Genomic DNA, 20,097 nt, shown 5'->3' on the forward strand with positions numbered 1-20,097 from the left:
GATGGATGTGACGGCGGGGAGGGGTCTGTTTGGCTACAACTACCCACTAAATATATAAGTTTGAGTGTTTAGTTTTTAGGGGACATTCAGATTGACACTGAAATAAGCATTTTGTCATTTTAGTATTAGCCTAACTTACAAATACGAAACTGGCTTAAGTGCTTATGTATCAGAATAAATGAGCTTGGGACTTGTGTTCATTATTTATTAATAATTAAGAAACACTAAAATCCGTGAAACAGAAGTTTTATTTGTTTCAAGATGAAAATCAGTCATTTAATTAGAAAATTTACCCAGCATTTTTCGGATCCTTAAGTCAAATAAGTTTTGTTTTTCTTCATTGTTCTGGGGTGGGCCTGGAGACAAGGTGTTCAATATGCAGGCTGTCTTGGGGAGAGAGGACAACCCCAGTCCTCTCTTACCACAGCAGAATGGGGCTAGGTGAGAAGTGCTAGTCCTGTGCAGTTACAGCTGGGTGAGGTGTGCATGTACCCCAACTCGAGGACTGACAGACAAACTTTCTGACATATTCAGGGGGTAGCTGAGTCAATCTGTACAGTATAAACTTAAAACAACAAATGGTCTGTAGCACTTTATAGACTAACAAAACATGTAGATGGTATCATGAGCTTTTGTTGGCACAGCCCACTTCTTCAGATGACTCATGCTACCATCTACACGTTTTGTTAGTCTATAAAATGACACCAGACCATTTGTTGTTTTCTGAAATATATATAATAGAATCATAGAATAGTAGGACTGGAAGGGACCTCGAGAGGTCATCGAGTCCAGCCCCCCGCCCTCAAGGCAGTACCAAGCTCCGTCTACACCATCCCTGACAGATGTCTATCTAACCTGTTCTTAAATATCTCCAGAGAGGGAGATTCCACCACCTCCCTTGGCAATTTATTCCAATAATTGACCACCCTGACAGTTAGGAATTTTTTCCTAATGTCCAATCTAAACCTCCTCTGCTGCACTTTAAGCCCATTACTCCTTGTCCTGTCCTCAGAAACCAAGAGGAACAAATTTTCGCCTTCCTCCTCGTGACACCCTTTTAGATATTTGAAAACTGCTATCATGTCCCCCCTTAATCTTCTTTTTTCCAAACTAAACAAGCCCAGTTCATGAAGCCTGGCTTCATAGGTCATGTTCTCTAGACCTTTAATCATTCTTGTCGCTCTTCTCTGTACCCTTTCCAATTTCTCCACATCTTTCTTGAAATGTGGCGCCCAGAACTGGACACAGTACTCCAGCTGAGGCCTAACGAGTGCAGAGTAGAGCAGCAGAATGACTTCACGAGTTTTGCTTACAACACACCTGTTGATACAACCTAGAATCATATTTGCTTTTTTTGCAACAGCATTACACTGTTGACTCATATTCAACTTGTGGTCCACTATGACCCCTAGATCCCTTTCCACCATGCTCCTTCCTAGACAGTCGCTTCCCATCTTGTATGTATGGAACTGATTGTTCCTTCCTAAGTGGAGCACTTTGCATTTCTCTTTATTAAACCTCATCCTGTTTACCTCTGACCATTTCTCTAACTTGCTAAGGTCATTTTGAATTATGTCCCTATCCTCCAAAGAAGTTGCAACCCCACCCAGTTTGGTATCATCTGCAAACTTAATAAGCGTACTCTCTATCCCAATATCTACGTCATTGATGAAGATATTGAACAGTACGGGTCCCAAAACAGACCCCTGAGGAACTCCACTTGTTATCCCTTTCCAGCAGGATTTAGAACCGTTAACAACAACTCTCTAACTACGGTTATCCAGCCAATTATGCACCCACCTTATCGTGGCCCTATCTAAGTTATATTTACCGAGTTTATCAATAAGAATATCATGCGAGACCGTATCAAATGCCTTACTAAAGTCTAGGTATATGACATCCACCGCTTCTCCCTTATCCACAAGGCTCGTTATCCTATCAAAGAAAGCTATCAGATTAGTTTGGCATGACTTGTTCTTCACAAACCCATGCTGGCTATTCCCTATCACTTTATTACCTTCCAAGTGTTTGCATATGATTTCCTTAATTACCTGCTCCATTATCTTCCCTGGGACAGACGTTAAACTGACCGGTCTGTAGTTTCCTGGGTTGTTCTTATTCCCCTTTTTATAGATGGGCACAATATTTGCCCTTTTCCAGTCTTCTGGAATCTCCCCTGTCTGCCATGATTTTTCAAAAATCATAGCTAAAGGCTCAGATACCTCCTCTATCAGCTCCTTGAGTATCCTGGGATGCATTTCATCAGGACCTGGTGACTTGCTGACATCTAACTTTCCTAAGTGATTTTTAACTTGTTCTTTGTGTATCCTATCTTCTAAACTTACCCTCTCTCTGCTTGTATTCACTACGTTAGGCACACCTCCAGACTTCTCGGTAAAGACCGAAACAAAGAAGTCATTGAGCATCTCCGCCATTTCCAAGTTTCCTGTTACTGCTTCTCCCTCCTCACTAAGCAGTGGGCCTACCCTGTCCTTGGTCTTCTTCTTGCTTTTAATGTATTTATAAAAGGTCGTCTTGTTTCCCTTAATGCCTGTAGCTAGTTTGATCTCATTTTGTGCCTTTGCCTTTCTAATCTTGCCCCTGCATTCCCGTGTTGCTTTCCTATATTCATCCTTTGTTATTTGTCCTAGTTTCCATTTTTTATATGACTCCTTTTTTATTTTGAGATCATACAAGATCTCCTTGTTAAGCCAAGCTGGTCTTTTGCCATATTTTCTATCTTTCCTACACAGTGAAATTGTTTGCTTTTGGGCCCTTAACAATGTCCCTTTGAAATACTTCCAACTCTCCTCAGTTGTTTTTCCCTTCAATCTTGCTTCCCATGGGACCTTACCTACAAGTTCTCTGAGCTTATCAAAATCTGCCTTCCTGAAATCCATTACCTCAATTGTGCTGGTCTCCCTTCTACCTTTCCTTAAGATCATGAACTCTATTATTTCATGATCACTGTCCCCCATACTGTCTTCCACTTTCAAGTTCTCAACTAGTTCCTCCCTATTTGTTAAAATCAAATCCAGAACAGCTTCTCCTCTGGTAGCTTTTTCAACCTTCTGAAACAGAAAGTTGTCTCCAATGCAGTCCAGGAAATTATTGGATAGCCTGTGCCCTGCTGTGTTAGTTTCCCAACATATGTCTGGATAGTTGAAGTCCCCCATCACCACCAAATCTTGGGCTTTGGATAGTTTTGTTAATTGTTTAAAAAAGGCCTCATCCACCTCTTCCAGCTGGCTAGGTGGCTATAGTAGATAGCTATCTCTTTCTCTTTCCCTGCCCTCTCCTGGCCTGATGGGGTTGTAGCTGGCCTGTTCTCTGTCTCTGGTCCCTTGCTTTCCCTCTCTGCTCATTCCAGAGTATAATTCCTTCCTGCCAGACCACTCCATTTCCATTTTATGAGAAACAATCTAATTCCATGCACATCCCATTATCCTGGCGCAACCAAACCCTGACTTTGCTTTAAGTTGTGATAAGAGGAAGCTGCCTACCAAATTTGGTGGTCCTAGCTCTTACCGTTTAGGAGGAGTTCTTGAACAAATGGACTCAGCCACAGACACACAGTCCTAAAATATATAATAAGAAGGGAGTTAATACAGTTCTGAAAATGGACTATTCAGGAGCTCTCCCTTTTTATTTCACAGATGTTAGTACCCCCTTTATTCTAGTTGGTTTTTTTTTTTGCTTTGATTGACAGAGTACTCATCAGAGAACAACTTGTGGTCAAGGAGAAAAGGGAACTCTACATTAAAATGTAATACAGAAGCATCCAGAACCAAGAAGAAAAAGAAAGCTGATAAGATTTCAGAAAACCAGGAGATACAAGCTATTGGTGGAAAAGATGCCTCCATCTTTCTTTTCCATGCTTTGGGGAAAATACTGTACTGCAAAAGTAAAAGGACTTTATTTACCTATTATTCATTGTTTAAATGTGAAACAATTAATGATCTGTTGATAGTCAATGGATTTGCAAAATTATTTCTTAGACTTTACCTGTAATTCAACTATTCGTTTAATCATTAGCAAGAGCATGAAGAGATTAGCAGTTGTGAACAACAGTTTGTTTCTTGTACCTTGGATTTTCATTGACTGTTCACCTTTTACATACCGTTTTTTAAAAGTTACAATTTAGTTATTTATTTAACACTTTTACACTGGAGTACCTCTAGAAATCTATTTGGTCAGAGCCCAATTGTGCTAGATGCTGGACAGACATAGAAAACCAACTCCAGCCCAAAGGGATTATGAGAAAATGGTGAGGTGCAAGAAAATATTTTTTGCAAATGGTTGATGATACCACAAATAACCTGTAACTAGGGCTGTCCAGTGATTAAAAATTAATGGACAGTAATCATGTGATTAAAAATAATCACAATTAAGTGCTTGATTAAACAATAATAAATATTATTTAAATACGTTGATATTGTCTATATTTTCAAATATTGTATTCCAATTACAACACAATAGGGTGTATAGTGCTCACTTTTTCACTACAAATATTTGCACTGTAAAAACAAAAGAAATAGTATTTTTCAAAATGCATAATAAAAGTACTGTAGTGCAATCTCTTTATCATTAAAATTGAACTTTCAAATGTAAAATTGCGGGGGGAGGGGAAACCCCAAACTCTACATTCAGAAATAAAACCTCAAACTTTAGAGCCTACAAGTCCGCTCATTCCTACTTCCTCTTCAACGGATCACTAAGAAAAACATTTGCATGAGATAATGCTGCCCACTTCTTGTTTACAGTGTGACCTGAAAGAGAACAGGTGTTCACATAGCTCTTGTAGTCTGCGTTGCAAGATGTTTACGTGCCAGACCCACTAAAGATTCACAAGCCCCTTCATGGTTTATTCCCCATTCGGGAGGACATGCATTCATGCTGATGATGGGTTTACTTGATAAAAGTCCAAAGCAGTGTTGACCAGCACATGCTCATTTTAATTATATGAGTCAAATGCCACCAGCAGAAGGTTCATTTTCTTTTCTGGTAGTTCAAGTTCTGTATTTTTTGCATCACAGTGTTTCCCGTTTAAGACTTCCAAAAGCATGCTCCACACTTTATCCTTCTCAGATCTTGGAAAGACTTCAGATTCTTAAACCTTGGCTTGATTACTGTAATTATTTTAATAAACTTGACCTTGGTACCTCTTTTGCATTTTGTCATATCTGCAGTGAAAATGTTCTTAAATTGAAAAACTTGCTAGGTCATCATCCAAGGCTGCTATAACATGAAATATATGGCAGAATGTGACTAAAACAGAGCAGAAGACATACAATTCTCCCCCAGGGAGTTCTACACAAATTTAATGAAAGCATTATGTTTTTAACATGCGTCAGCATGGAAGTATATCCTCAGAAATGGTGGCTGAAGCATGAAGAGGCATAGGAAAGTTTAATATCTGGTATGTAAATACCTTGTAGTGTCAACTACAAAATTGCTATGCGAATGCCTATTCTCATTTTCCGATGGTATTGTAATTAAGAAGCAGGCAGCATTATCTCCTGTAAATGTCAACAAACTTGTTTGTCTTAGTAGTTGGCTGAACAAGAAGTAGGAATGAGTGGACTTGTAGGTTTGATTTATTTTTTAATCCAGGGGTTTTTTTTACACAATTTTATATTTGTAAGTTCCCCTTTCATGATGAAGAGATTGCACTACAGTATTCATGAGCGTTGGATTGAAAAATACTATATCACATTTACAGTGTTAATATTGGTAATTGTAAATAATACCAAGTAAGCACTGTACAGTTTGTATTCTGTATTGTAAATGAACATATTTGAAAATGTAGAAAAACACCCAAAAATGTGTAATAAATGTAAATTGATATTCTATTGTTTAACCATGTGATTTAAACTGCAATTTATCGTGATTTTTTTTAAAGTTAATTGTGTGAATTAACTGATTAATCGACAGCCCTACCTATAATATAACGAATTCCTTATTGCTGACTGTCTAGTATAAGTTCATTAAGCAGTAATGCTTAGATTAAGCATTTCATGGTAGTTAAAACCAAGTATGCTTAATCTAAGCAGTTACTCGCTGCCAAGAAGTGCCTGATAAAGGAGAGGCCATTGTTTATAAATCTTGTTTAGGTGCTAAAGTTAACAGTCGTACAGCCTGTTCTCATGGATATGATAAATCAACATAACATGGGGTCTAATTCACTAAAAACTGAGGTGCATTCCTCTGCTTTTGCAAGCAGTGGCTTTGGCTCTAGGCTTTTCCTAGCAATTAAAAACCAACACAGTAACCAATAGGAAAAAAAGACTTAATTCTCAGCATTCTATAAACTGATAATGCCATTTTACGTTATACATTTCTATCCTTACCCCATCCCCTCTTTCACACCATAAATTTAAATATAAAGTAAGATATCGGATTTTATTATTGGTTTATGGTTAAGGTTCACTACAAACAGCATTGTTTTATATTTAATATTAAAGACTGGAATTATTTAATTGACTTACAGGAGAGCCATTATCTGATTCAGAATTTCCTCGGTTACCCTCTCACCTATCTGAATATGAAAGAGACACCTTGCTTTTTCAACCTGAGGTAAAGGCTTTTATGCTGTTTGATGGATGCAACAGTTTTTGTCACTTACTGTGTGTATAATTATAAATAAAATAAATATATTAATAATGAACATTACATGACACTTCTCTTTTCCCATTGTGGAGAACATAGACTTACTTCTGTATTTTTTTAATTAAATAGGATATTGTAGAAAAGTCACACATGCCTGGAGACCTATTTAATTTATATCTTCACCAAAACTATGTAGATTTTTTCACCGATATAGATGATCTTGTGAGAGCCAGTGAATATTTGAGTACTGCTGACTTCCTCTGTAGTAACTGGAATGTAAGTTTGATTCATTTTCCTTCTTAATTTTCCGATGCAGCAGCCACATATCAGTGGATGCTTCCTGATTTATAATAAAAGAAAATAACCTAGGTTTTTACCTTTTATCAATGTTTTAATTGATTTACAACTATGTAAGAATAACTGTCCTGAGGGTGTAGTCAAAATTGTTTCTGCATAATAAACTGTTTAATGTGTACATATTAAGCAGCTGTACACATTTTTGTTAAGTTTTATATTAATATTTCCCACAACATACAATAGTGTGAACAAAATACTTGCCTCGAGTGCTGTTCTTGTAGGATTGGGATGAATATATTTTAAAAATTGGTTTGGAGAGTATGCCTTTCACTTGAAATAACTAAGCCAGTTCATGCTTTTATCCTTTCTGAGTGTTCCAAACATGGATGAGTAGCTGCAAATATACAGCAGTGTTTGCTTACCTTTGTAGTCTTGCACATTGATTCAGCAAACTTCACAAATTGCATAATGTCATCTTTTATTTTAGTCACGACCTACACTCAGGGAATACAGTGCATCTGTGGCTACAAGAGGTGTCATACATTCAAATACTGCTAGAGCCCTTGCTCATTGTCAAGGAGGAATGGGTTTTCGGCCTTTTCATAAACCCCAGTGGTTCCTAATCAACAAAAAGGTAAATACTTCACATTCAAGATATATTTTCACATTTGAATATAAGTAACTGCTGTGATTTATAATGTTGTGTATGGGATTATTCGTATTAAAAGCAGTATACTAAAAATTCAGTAACTGTTTTCAGACACAGACTTAGATCATAGAGCTTGAAGAGACCTCAGAAGGTCATCATGTCCAGCCCCCTGCCCAATGCAGGACCAGTCCCAAGTAAATCAACCCAGCCAGGGCTTTGTCAAGCCGAGATGTAAAAACCTCTAGGGATGGAGATTCCACCACCTCCCTAGGTAACCCATTCCAGTACTTCACACCCTCCTAGTGAAATAGTTTTTTCCTAATATCCAACCTAGACCTCTCCCACTGTAATTTGAGACCATTGCTCCTTGTTCTGCCATCCGTCACTACTGTGAACAGCCTCTCTCCATCCTCTTTTGTACCTCCATTCAGGAAGTTGAAGGCTGCTATCAAATTCCCCCCACTCTTCTCTTCTACAGACTAAACAAACCCAAATCCATCAGTCTTTGCTCATAGGTCATGCCCTCCAGCCCCCTAATCATTTTGGTTGCCCTCCGCTAGACCCTCTCCAATGCGTCCTCATTCTTTCTATAGTGGGGGGCCCAGAACTGGACACAATATTCCAGATGTAGCCTCACCAGAGCCAAATAAAGGGGAATAATCACTTCTCTGGAGCTGCTGGCAATGCTCCTCCTAATGCACCCTAATATGCCATTAGCCTTCTTGGCTACAAGCACAGCCTGTTCACTCATATTCAGCTTCTCATCCACTGTAATCCCCAGGTCCTTTTCTGCAGAACTGCCACTTAGCCATTCAGGCCGCAGCCTGCAGCAATGCTTGGAATTCTTCCATCCCAAGTTCAGGACTCTACACTTGTCCTTGTTGAACCTCATCAGATTTCTTTTGGACCAATCCTCTAATCTGTCCAGGTCACTCTGGACCCTCTCCCTGCCCTCCAGCGTATCTACCTCTCCCCCTAGCTTAGTGTCATCTGCGAACTTGCTGAGGGTGCAATCCATCCCCTCATCCAGGTCATTAATAAAGATGTTGAACAAAACCGATCCAAGAACAGATCCTTGGGGCACTCCACTAGAAACTGACCGCCAATCTGACATCAAGCCGTTGATTACTACCCGTTGACCCGACAGTCTAGCCAGCTTTCTGTCCATCTTACAGTTCATTTATCCAATCCATATTCCCTGAACTTGCTGGCAAGAATATTGTGGGAGACCATATCAAAAGCTTTGCTAAAGTCAAGGTATGTCACATCCTCTGACTTTCCCATATCCATAGAGCCAGTTACCTCCTCATAGAAGCTAATCAGATTGGTCAGGCACAACTTGCCCTTCGTGAATCCATGTTGACTATTCCTGATCACTTTCCCCTCTTCCAAGTGCTTCAAAATGGATTCCTTGAAGATCCCCTCCATGATTTTTCCAGGGACTGAGGCAAGGCTGACTGGTCTGTAGTTCCCTGGATCATCCTTCTTCCGTTTTTTAAAGATGGGCACTACATTTGCCTTTTTCCAGTCATCCGGGATCTCTCCCAATCTCCACGAGTTTTCAAAGATAATAGCCAATGTCTCTGCAATGACATTTTCCATCTCCCTCAGTACCCTCGGATGCATTAAATCCGGGGCCATGGATTTGTGTATGTTTAGCTTTTCTAAATAGTTCCTAACTTGTTCTTTCCCCACCAAGGGCTGTCCACCTCCTTCCCATACTGCATTGCCTGGTGCATTTGTCTGGAAGCTGACCCTGTCCGTGAATACAGAGGCAAAAAAAGCATTGAGTACTTCAGCTTTTCCCACGTCATCTGTCACTAGGTTACCTCCCTCATCCAGTAAGGCCTCCACACCTTTTCTGATTACCCTTTTATTGCTAACATGCCTGTAGAAACCTTTCTTGTTATCCTTCAAATCCCTTGTTAGCTGCAATTCCAATTGCGCTTTTGCCTTCCTGATAACTCCCCTGCATTCTCGAGCAATATATTTATACTCCTCCCTAGTCATCTGTCTAAGCTTCCCCTTCTTGTAAGCTTCCTTTTTGTGTTTAAGCTCGCCAAGGATGTCCCCGGTAAGCCAATCTGGTCGCCTACCATATTTGCTTTTCTTGCTGCACATTGGGATGCTTTCTTCCTGTGCCTTTAATAAGGCTTCTTTAAAATATTGCCAGCTCTCCTGGATTCCTTTCCCTTTCTCCTTTTCCTCATTTTTTGAGGAGTACAGGATCTGTTGAAAAATCACCTCGCTGTCGGCAGAACCGTGGCTAAGCCGTGGTTTCAGTTTCGAAATGGCTCCCAAACGTGATTATGCAAATGAAGTGTTGCACTTCTTATGTATCTAATTTACATCCGTGTGCTGACAGGGGTGTAGTTTAGACATGGCCTTATTTTCTACTAATTAGAAAATAACGAGGGATCCCAGCCTGTTTTCCACCCAAAATCAGTGTTCGAAACCTTGAAATGCAAGTTAATAAGATAGAAAGTTAGTGCAAAAGAAGTATAGTGAAATGTGTTGTAAATGAAGGCAGACTCATGCCCCTTAAGCTGTCTGAATCTGATTTGTAAGGTGAATAATTGTTTCCCTTACTATTATTGTGCTTTACATGTCTGTGATAAACTGTTCAACTATACAGTTACAAGGCCCTTGAAAAAATGTGTACTTCATTTAAAAATGCCTTGTCCTGGCACACAGATTGTTAACCTTAATGAGGCATTCTGTAATTCACTTAGAGGAGTCTTCAGAAACACAAGAGAAACACAAGACAGATTTGAAGGAAATAAACTTAATGTACGGATGTTAAGTATCTGGTAATTGACTAATCAAATAGCTGAAGCAATTTTGCTTCAACTATTCGATTAGTCGATAGGGCGCCTTTGCCTTTAAAGTATAGCAACAGTCCTAGAGCTGTTGCCGCACTTCAGAGGCAAAAGCGCCGAAGCCTGGGGTCAGCTGGGGACTCCCTCATTAACGCTGTGCTACATGCAGCGCTGCAGCTTTGAAATGCTGTAGTGCCGTGCAAAGCCCAAGATCAGCAGGGGACATTTCAAAGTGGCAGTGCTATGAGGATCCTGGGGTCAGCAGGGGACTCCCCGGCTGATCCCGGGCTCTGTGTGGCGCTGCTTTGAAATGCCGTGAGGAGCCTGACACAGGGCTGCCTGTGGCATTCAAAGTGGTAGCACTGCACGGAGCAGCTAGCCCCGGGCTCCATGCAGTGCTGCCGCTTTGAAGTACTCCCTTTTTCTCCTCCTGCCCTTGCTGCCTCTATCTAATAGGAGACAGCAAGGGACAGGAGGGTAGCGACTAGTTGACTATCCTGTCAGCTACCCAGTAAGCATTTGCTTACTGGATAGTCGACTAGTCCTTCACATCCCTATCTTAATGATGTTGTTTGTTAAACCTGGTTGCTTATCTCTTGTTTCAACTCTCACCCCTTATTAGCTGTCTGAAGAACATATAGTAAACTACATAATTATACACACAAAAGTACAAAAGCGGAAATGTGGGGGTTTTTTAATTTTTTTAATCTTAATTAAACGTGCAGGTAGTATGGGGTTTTTTTCAGTTTTTTTTTTTTTTTTTTTTTAAATCTTGTAGTATCAAGAAAACTGCCTTGCTGCAAAATCTCTATTCTCAAGTTTCTGTTTGACACCGTTATGTCTTCAGACCCAACTGTTGCCTTTTCTTGCTCTGCTGACAAATCCAATGAGAAACCAAGGTAAGCGTCAACATAACCTTTTTTGTAATTAAAAATAAGATTAAATTCCTGTCCACCAGCCACTACAGGGATTGGTAACATACAGCATGCATGACATAAGTGGCATGCAAGATGATTTTCAGTGGCATGCGCAATGAATGGGCTCCCTCTCACCTGCAATGGGGAGCCCATGCTGGTAATCCAGCATCGTGCCACCTGCAAGATTGGAGCCAATGTTGGCTTCCTGTGGGTCTGAAGCCCTGAGGCTCCACGCTGGATCTGGTTTATGGGGGAGCGCATGCACGCTGCTTCTCCCCTCCCCACAACAATGCATATGCTGTCTTATCCACCCTACCTTCCCCCATGCTCTGGGGAGGCGGAAAACGGGAACTGAATGACCTTCTCCTGCCTGGGAGCCCAGGGCAGGAGACCGAGCAGGGCACGTGATGGAGAGAGTCCCTCCTTCTCCCAGGAGAGTGGCGTGGCCCAGGGCAGGAGGATGTGCTGGAGCATGCCATTTCTGAAAGGTTGCCGATCCCTGTTCTACTGTATATTTGAGAGAGTTTGCCTGGCTGTGTGTTGTTTGTTTGTTCAACTCCTCCTCCTAAACATAAAAGCTAGGACCACCAAATTGGGTATGCAACTTCTTTTTACAACTTAAACCAAGGTAAGGGTTTGGTTGTGCCAAGAAAGCGGAATATGGCTGGAATGGGTTTGCTTCTCATAAAACCATGGAAAAAAGAGACAGAATGACCAGTCAAGTGAGAGGGGCTGGGGCATCTGCCCATTCCCCTATGTGTGCCCCACTCCCCTTGGATTCATACGGGAACATTGCTGTCTCTTTCCCTTCATCACTGAATGAGGGGAAATGAACAATTTGCTGCATTCCTTACTCTGGCTGGGGGGCATAGAGGCAGACGAACCTGGATCTGCCCGGGCTGGGGATGTGCACCCCACCCCTAGCTATGCCCACTGGAGCTGCAGCAGCCATGGAGAGGCATTTCAACCTGGCACCAAGCTACTGCAGTGAGAGAGGCCTGGGGTAGTCCTCACTCCTCGGGGCAGCCTGTGTGCTGAACCCCTTATTCTCAGCTGCTTCCCAGAGCAATGATTTAAACAAAACAAACAAAAATTGAGTTAAGGAATTGAGCAACATCCGGTGAGTCTTTTAGTAATAGTTATAGAAGGTCCTTGTGAGACAAAATCATAAAACAATTTGCAGTATTAAAACAGCACATTGTGAAATAAATATATACGTGTAAGACTTTGAGAGAGTTTTTTTAGCTGTTTCAAGCCCATAATGCTTTATTGGAATGCTGTTACTTAAAAACTATTTTTTAAATATTATTTTACTCTAAAAATTAAAATACATGTCCATGTACATATGTGAGACTGTTTGTTTATAATGCGCCTTAAAATCACAAGGTGCTTTACATACACATAAGACAATAATAGTATACCCTCTGATTTCAAGCATTAGATTGTAATGTTTTGCAAGATAAGGCCCTGTATGTCCCAGACTGTTTCACAATTTAGGTCCCACTATGAATACATAGTAATAATTTGGATAGTAAGCCATTTGGGAGGCGGATTTTGTACTGTTCATGCAATGCGTGGCACATTGGAATCCTGGTGCATGACTGGGGGTCCTAGGTGCTACAGGTATTTATATATAATAGTCAATTAATACTAAAACTATTGTAGTGCTGCACAGAACTTGCCAATATTATACATTTTCCGGGGTATGTCAATTAAGCATAGCCAGAGTAACAGAAGCTTTTGAATTCTCTGTAGGAGAGGCCAATAAATACATTTAACTAGGTTAAATCCTACTGTCCCTTTTACTTCAGATATTTGTAATGCGCATTCCAGAAACAAGGTGATGCATTTGAACAGGAATTTTTTACCTTTGTATGGCATGTCCAGATTTTGTATTGCTATTTACATTTTGTACTATAACCTAGTCTTTAGTCCAGTTCACTTCATGTGGCAAATACTGTTACATCTAATTAGGAAAAAGTATCTGTATCAATTGTTTTCATTTTCCCTCTGCATTCTGTGACAATATTTCTATTTATTAGCGGGTAAGCCAAAAAGCTGAAGGCAGAGTATCTTACTGAAATGCAGAAATATGATTATAGCATAATAGGAAATCAGAGAGGGTCACGGTATTGCTGTTAGGGTAGAACTTTAGCTGGTTAATTTATTTGAGGTTTACACAAAATAAGTTGGGAAAAAATGGAATTGTTGAAGATACATTTTCTGCCAAGCTTAGGAATATAGAGAGTATGAGAAATATGAGCCACTTGGTTCAGGAAGTTGATGGCAATTTAATTGACATATTATCACAAAGCTAATTGTTTGGAAAACAGGGTCCACTTATTAGATATTCATTCACTGCTATTACCTAGTTTGATATAGAATTGTGTGATCTAATTAGGCTCCTACCAAAATTATGATCCATTTTGCTCATTTTCACAGACAGGATTTTAAAAATAATAAATATCATGATTGCAGGTATTTAAATCTGATATGTCACTGTGTTGTAGTTGTGTGGGTCCTGACTAGGGATGTAATAGTGTAGTCGATTAACCAGTTAACCAATAAGCAAAAGCTTATAGATTAATGCTATAGACTACATGCATCCCCTGCCCTTTGCCAGTAAATTTTTTAGCAGGCTGGCAAGCAATAGGTCTGGGATGTACCCCCACTACGGCTCTGCATTTAAAGTGTATTAAGAGTCAGGCAGGCAGGCAGCCTGGCTAAATTCTGGCTTGTGCCATGTCTGGAAGCTCAGACCCACCCCAAACGGGCTGTTGCCACCCCACGCTGGTACCTCTTTATTAGAGGCAGCAGCACAGGGCGACAGACAGCCGGTTTGCAAGGGGAGCTGGTTTTTAAATGGACTCCCCTCATGGACCAGCTCCCCTGATACCGAGGCAGCAGTGCAGAGGGACAGGGGGTCCTTGGGAGTGAAGCTGGAGCGTACTGGCTGCCAGCCCCACCCTCGGGGACTATAGAATAGTTGACTAACCGATACAAATTCATGAAGTTACTTGACTATTCAATTAACCGATATTTAACATCCCTAGTCCTGACCCAGAAAGGAGTTGTGGAGGAGGTGGTTGCAAGTTGGAGTTGTGGGGGGTGGGAAGGGAAGTTTGCAGTCATGCCCACTGACTGGGTTGGGAGCAGCAGTGACAGTGACTTAAAATTCTTACAGGCACTGTCCTACTGCAACACGGGTCCCTGCCAGCACATAAAATAGTTGCCTGCTGGCTTTTGCTGCAGCTCAGCCAGCTTTTGCCAGAGCTGTGCACCAGGGCACACCCACTTCCTTTCACCTCTGGTGGAAAGACAAGAGGGGCAACTGCCCTAGGGCCTGGTGATTTCAAAACAGCCTGGGGCTCCCGGCAATGGCTGGGGTCCTGGGCACGTGAAATTGCTGCTGGAGCCCTGCACTGTGTGATCCAGGCAGCACTCAGAGCTGCTTGGGGGAGGCTAGACCCAGCATTTGGAGGCTTTGAGGGGCGTGGAGTCACACACACTGCACCTTGCCCAGAGACCCATTGAGTTTGTCAGCCCCATTGATTGCAGTACTGTTAACCTTATTTCTGTGCTGCTCCCTTTAGACCTGGATGATCAGAAAGTGGCGACTGCTGATTAAGGGCCTAGCTCTGCAGACAGCAGCAGAGAAGTAAGGGTGATAATACCACAGTCCCCCGAAAACAACCTTGTGATTACTATGCAACTCCCTTTTGGGTCAAGACCTTCAATTTGAAAAACACTGATCGCCCTTTGAGATCTGCATGGTTGGGGGACAAAAGGGGGTAAAAATGCACTTAAAACCATATTTCACAGTCCATGATATATTTTTCATGGCCATAAATTTGGTAGAGACCTAGGCATAATACATTGTGAAAATTCATGGTAGGAAAATCTTTGACATTTACAAGATTAGTGAATTGCATTTAATTTTTCTTGTGTGCTTTATGTGTATTATGACCAGTCCAAGGTGACAGTGATTCTGTCTTTGTTCTCAGTTCAGATTGCTTTTATTCAGGATGTTGGAAGGCTTCCCTTGAAGAGACACTTTGGAAGGTAAACTTAAGTCTGTCTTGTATTAGAAAAACACATTTCTGTTTATATATTGAAAATCAATTATATTCTACAGTGCTTCATCTTTCCTGCTTAGGGTCTCCAAAATGAGATCTTTTCTTTCTGTTCACACTGCCCAAACTCTCAACCTTTCATCTCACAGCTCAGCTACTGCAAACTCCTCTTCCTCTTTGGCCTCAATGTGTGCAACCTGTCACCACTCAAATCCATTCCACATGCTGCTGTTAAAATCATCTTGCTGGTTTGTCAATCTGTCTACATTTTCCTTCCCTCCATTAACTCCCTTTCTTCCACTGCATTAAATGCAGCCTTTTTATCCTGTCACTTAATATATGCTTGTTCAGTGCGTACTCTGGGGGCACCTGATCTGTTTGAGGCTTGTGTTAAATGTTAAATGAGTGCAAATTAACTTAGGAGAACTGAAGAAAAAAGTAAAAATTATTCTGTCCTTTACCTCATCAGATACAATGAAATCACCCTGGCATTTTGACAGGTGCAATATTAGATGAGCAAGAAAAATTATATTAAGCAGAAACTATTCTTACCTCTTTTGAAACAGTTGTTATAGAAGTATAAAAACTATGATCTATTGCGAAACTGACTTTTAAAGTATTCCTCTTACTCTGAAGTTAAAAACATGATTTTTTTTTCCTGATGGAATTTTAGACTACTGCTTTGTGCTTATTTGGGGCCTGTTTTTATTTACTAGAAAGTGGACAAGTTAAATTAATAGCAGGTTTCTAGTTTGTAATATATGTGCATTTATTATGTGTTTCCACTGTTTTCTAAAATCCTTTCAGAGCGAGAGCCAAAGTCCTCTATTGTACTTATTCACAGCACATGTAGAGCTCAGACAGTGACACTGCACCCTATCCCATATTTAGATACCATTGGGCCTCAACTAAATGACACATTTTGAAAGAGAGGATGACATAAGTTTTCATAACCTCCCAGTCCTTGATCTTTGAGAAACCAGCAGAAGTTTTAGTTGTGATGTGTTGGTGGTTGGTTGGTTTTTGGTGACATGGAAGCTTGATCACAAGAAACTGGAAAGAGATTATCAAGTCACTTCACCTAGCAAAACCATTAGTCACTGAGCAGATCAGGTGATTATGACTTTACGCCTCTATTTTAACTGAATTTAAAATAGTCACATTGATTTATGTTGCCCAAGAAATGCAATTTTAGAAATAAAAAACATTTAAATGATATAGATTTAAACTAGGCACCATTTCCTTACCCACTGACTGATAAAAATTGAGAAATCTACTATTCTCATGTTATTTTAAGACTTCTATTTGGAATGTTTCTTTTTAAAACAGACTTTAAATCATGATAATCCATTGATATCTGCATTTTATTGATTGTTGTGGTAGCAGAGGTTGGACCTCCCTGGTCCGTCACCCTCTGGACCTTACTGGTCCTGAATGAGGGATTTTTGCCAAACCAGGGGAGGCCTTTTCTTTCCCCCACATGCCACTGCACTCCCCCACCCCACCCATGACCTGGCTGCCAGCCTCCTAGATGGCTCTCACCTGTTGCCAGCCCCTCTGTGCACAGGGCTCCCGGCCACACTGTGGCAGCCCTGCTGCTGGGCTTCCAGACCTGTGGGCAGCTACTGCTTTGATCCAGCTGTGCCACTGGGTAGCAGTCTCGCTGCTGGGGTCTAGGCCTGTGACGCAGCCCTGTTGCCTCCTGGCCTCACTGGGCAGCTCTGTCAGGTGGCAGCAGGATTGCTGGGCTGTTTGCTGTGCTGCTGGCCACCAGCCCCTCTCCTGGGCTCCTGGCCCTACCACCAGGTAGCTGCACAGTCAGGGTCCTAGCCCCGCGGGGCAGCCCCACTGCCTTCTTGTCTCATTAGGTAGCTGTGCCACTGGATTGGCTGCAGGGCTGCCGGGCTCCTGGCTTTCACTGCTGGACGGCAGTCCCGCTCCCAGGCTCCCAACCACTGCTGCCAGGTGGTCCTGCTGCCTCCCAGTCCTTCTGGGCATTTTCACCGCTGGGTGGCAGCCCTGCTGCCTGGCTCCTGGTTTCACCACCACAGGGCAGCACAGCTACTGGGCTCCCAAACTGCTGCAGGGCTCCCAGCCACCACCTGGACTCTCTGGTCCTGGATCGTCCACCATCTTGCTGGAGCGCAGATGTTGACAGACCAAAGAGTCCTGGTTTAGAGAGGTTTAACCTGTATTTTGATAAGGATTTCATTTGCAGGACCACTTTACTTGAGAAAAAGCTGCAGATCATAGCTCATTAATATTTTTGGAGATGGGACTAGAGAAAAACATTGGTTTACCATTGTAATGCCCTTTAAAGAGTGTGTGTGTGTGTGTGTATATATGTATAAAGTATTAGAAATATTGTAGCTTTGTTGGTCGCAAGATATATGAGAGCTACAAAGTGAGTGAGAACTTTCATTGGTAGGAGAAAAGCTTTTGTGTCTTTCACCCACAGAAGTTGGCTCAATAAAAGATATTACCTCACCCACCTTGTGTGTCTCCTTAAATATATTGCCACTGGTGAAACATTTGATGCTGTCATAAAATCCTAAAATAAGAATAGCCATATTGAGTCAGACTAAAGGTCCATCTAGCCCCGTATCTCTCTTATGACAGCGGCCAATATCAGGTGCTTCAGTGGCAGTGAACAAAACCGATAATAAAATAACCCATCCTTTTCACCCATTCCCAGCTTCTGGGAAACAGAGCCTAAGGACACCATCCCTGCCCATTCTAGCTAATAGCCACTGATGGTGTATTTTGTGTGACTGTGTTGTGTGAAGAAAATGCTTCCTTTTGTTTGTTTTACACATACTGTCTAATTTCATTTGGTGAGCCATAGTTCTTGTGCTATGAGGAGTAAATAAGACTTTCTCCAAACCCATCATAATTTTATAGATCTCCATCATATCCTCTCCCTTAGTTGTGTCTTTTCCAAACTGAAAAGCTTCAGTCTTGAATCTCTTTTCATATGGAAGCTGTTCCACATCCCTAATCATTTTTATTTTCTTTTCTGAACCTTTTCAAATTCCAGTATCTTTTTTGAGATGGGGCAACCACATCTGCACCCAGTATTCAAGATATGAGTGTACCATCGATTTTTATACAGAGGCAATATGATATTTCCTGAACCTAAAAAGAAAACTAATTCCTGTTGTCTAGGCTAGAAGAACTGTAAACAGGGAGTGATATACATACGTGTGTGTGTGTGTGTGTGTGTGTGTGTGTGTACGCACGCATGCACACACGGAAGTGTCTAGTATGTTGCTGCGGGATCTGCTTTACATTTACACTTTTAATTATCTGGAAGAGGCAGCAAGGTGGGGGGGGGGGGAGCAGAGAGGGTATTTCCAAGTGGCAGCCCTGTGTGGAGCCCGGGGTCAGTTGAGGACTCCCCCGCTGACTGCAGGTTCCATGAAGCACTGCCACTTTGAAATGCCACAGAGAGCATGCTTTTCGCCTTTGAAGTGTAGCCTTGGGGTTCTGGCTACACTTCCAAGACAGAGGTGCCCTTATCAACTAATTGAATAGTTGATGCAAATTGCATCAACTATTCGATTAGCTGATTAATCTAAATTTATCATCCCTAGTTGTAATAAAATAATGTAAATATTTTGAAAGCTGTCCCATAGCAAAGAAGGAAAGGGATTATTTAGCGTGATACATGAGTGACTTATTCCATTTCTACTTCTATGATCTTGTAAGAGTGCTTCATTTTGTTTTTGTTACTAATGGTTATGATGATTTTTTTGCAGGTTAAAGCTTGAAACTCTTACAGATAAAGATCCTGGTATGCCAGGCTTTGAAAATATTGATGATGGGGACTTCACAGCTATGCGACCTCTGAAGGTGCTCTTTGAGTTGGAAAAAAACAAAATAAATCACAATGAGCCAGATGAATTTTCTCTTAATTGTAGCCAGGCTAGTGGAAGTGAACTATCAGGTAGTCAGCCTCAGCCTGTTACTGCACAAGCAATCATGGAGGAAGATGAATTAAAAATAGATGATTATGATAGTGACTGAGGACAAGAAAAGTCAACAGCAATGGTCTAACATGGTTTAAAATATTTTCATTCTGTGCTAAAAGAGTCTTCCTTGAATAGATAATAACAAACGTATCAGTGGTGTATTAGAGTAGGCTTATTATATAGTAATTCTACCTTAATAGACCTGTAATTATTTACATAAGAGCATGCAGTGGGGTAGTATCAAGGTGCTAAGTTTTCTTAATTTCCTTGATATTGCAGTAGTAAGCCCCAAGTGTGTGTACTTAATCAAAGGTGTTGCCTGTCCTGAGCCATCAAAGTAACCCATATTTAAACAAAAATAAAATTGTAAATGAGCTGAAATATTTGAAAGAAAACTAATAGTGAATAGTAAATGACACTTTTATTTTTTACACTTTTTAATTTAATCTTGGAATTTCTGGGTATATCTTGTATATTTTTGTCAGCACTTGGAGGTTTACATATTTTCAAAGACATTTACTACTGTTTGGAAACATTTTGAGGGAAGAAAAAATACAATGTATATTGTAAAAAGTTAGCTCAGTATTGATGTAAATAATAAATTTCTTACTGTTACTTATACAAGTTTGTACTTTTGTCCTTATAAATATTATTTGTTTATAAACAGAAGCATGTATTGTATAGTAGATTATTTTAGATGTTTTTTTTAAATATTTGTATAATTTATCATGGAATACACCATTAAATTTCAAGTGCTTTGTA

General features: G+C 40.8%; 1 protein-coding gene across 7 annotated transcripts in view; it reads left to right on the plus strand.

Moving 5' to 3' along the window:
* The window catches only part of RAD17 (RAD17 checkpoint clamp loader component), a 36,724-nt gene extending 16,627 nt beyond the window's left edge, over positions 1–20,097 (plus strand). For 4 of the 7 annotated variants that reach the window (XM_075932229.1, XM_006124314.4, XM_006124312.4 and 1 more), the window contains exons 11-17: positions 3,710–3,904; positions 6,491–6,576; positions 6,739–6,885; positions 7,394–7,540; positions 11,153–11,273; positions 15,296–15,353; positions 19,123–20,097. In XM_075932229.1, the coding sequence (XP_075788344.1) occupies positions 3,710–3,904; positions 6,491–6,576; positions 6,739–6,885; positions 7,394–7,540; positions 11,153–11,273; positions 15,296–15,353; positions 19,123–19,390 (1,022 nt within the window). In that variant the 3' untranslated portion in view covers positions 19,391–20,097. Of the gene's footprint in view, positions 1–3,709; positions 3,905–6,490; positions 6,577–6,738; positions 6,886–7,393; positions 7,541–11,152; positions 11,274–15,295; positions 15,354–16,171; positions 16,478–19,122 lie in introns of all 7 variants that reach the window. The other 3 variants (XR_001368355.3, XR_003089605.2, XM_025185281.2) reach the window with 3 other exon arrangements.

The sequence above is a fragment of the Pelodiscus sinensis genome, chromosome 6 (genome assembly GCF_049634645.1).
Source record: "Pelodiscus sinensis isolate JC-2024 chromosome 6, ASM4963464v1, whole genome shotgun sequence".
NCBI lineage: Eukaryota > Metazoa > Chordata > Testudines > Trionychidae > Pelodiscus > Pelodiscus sinensis.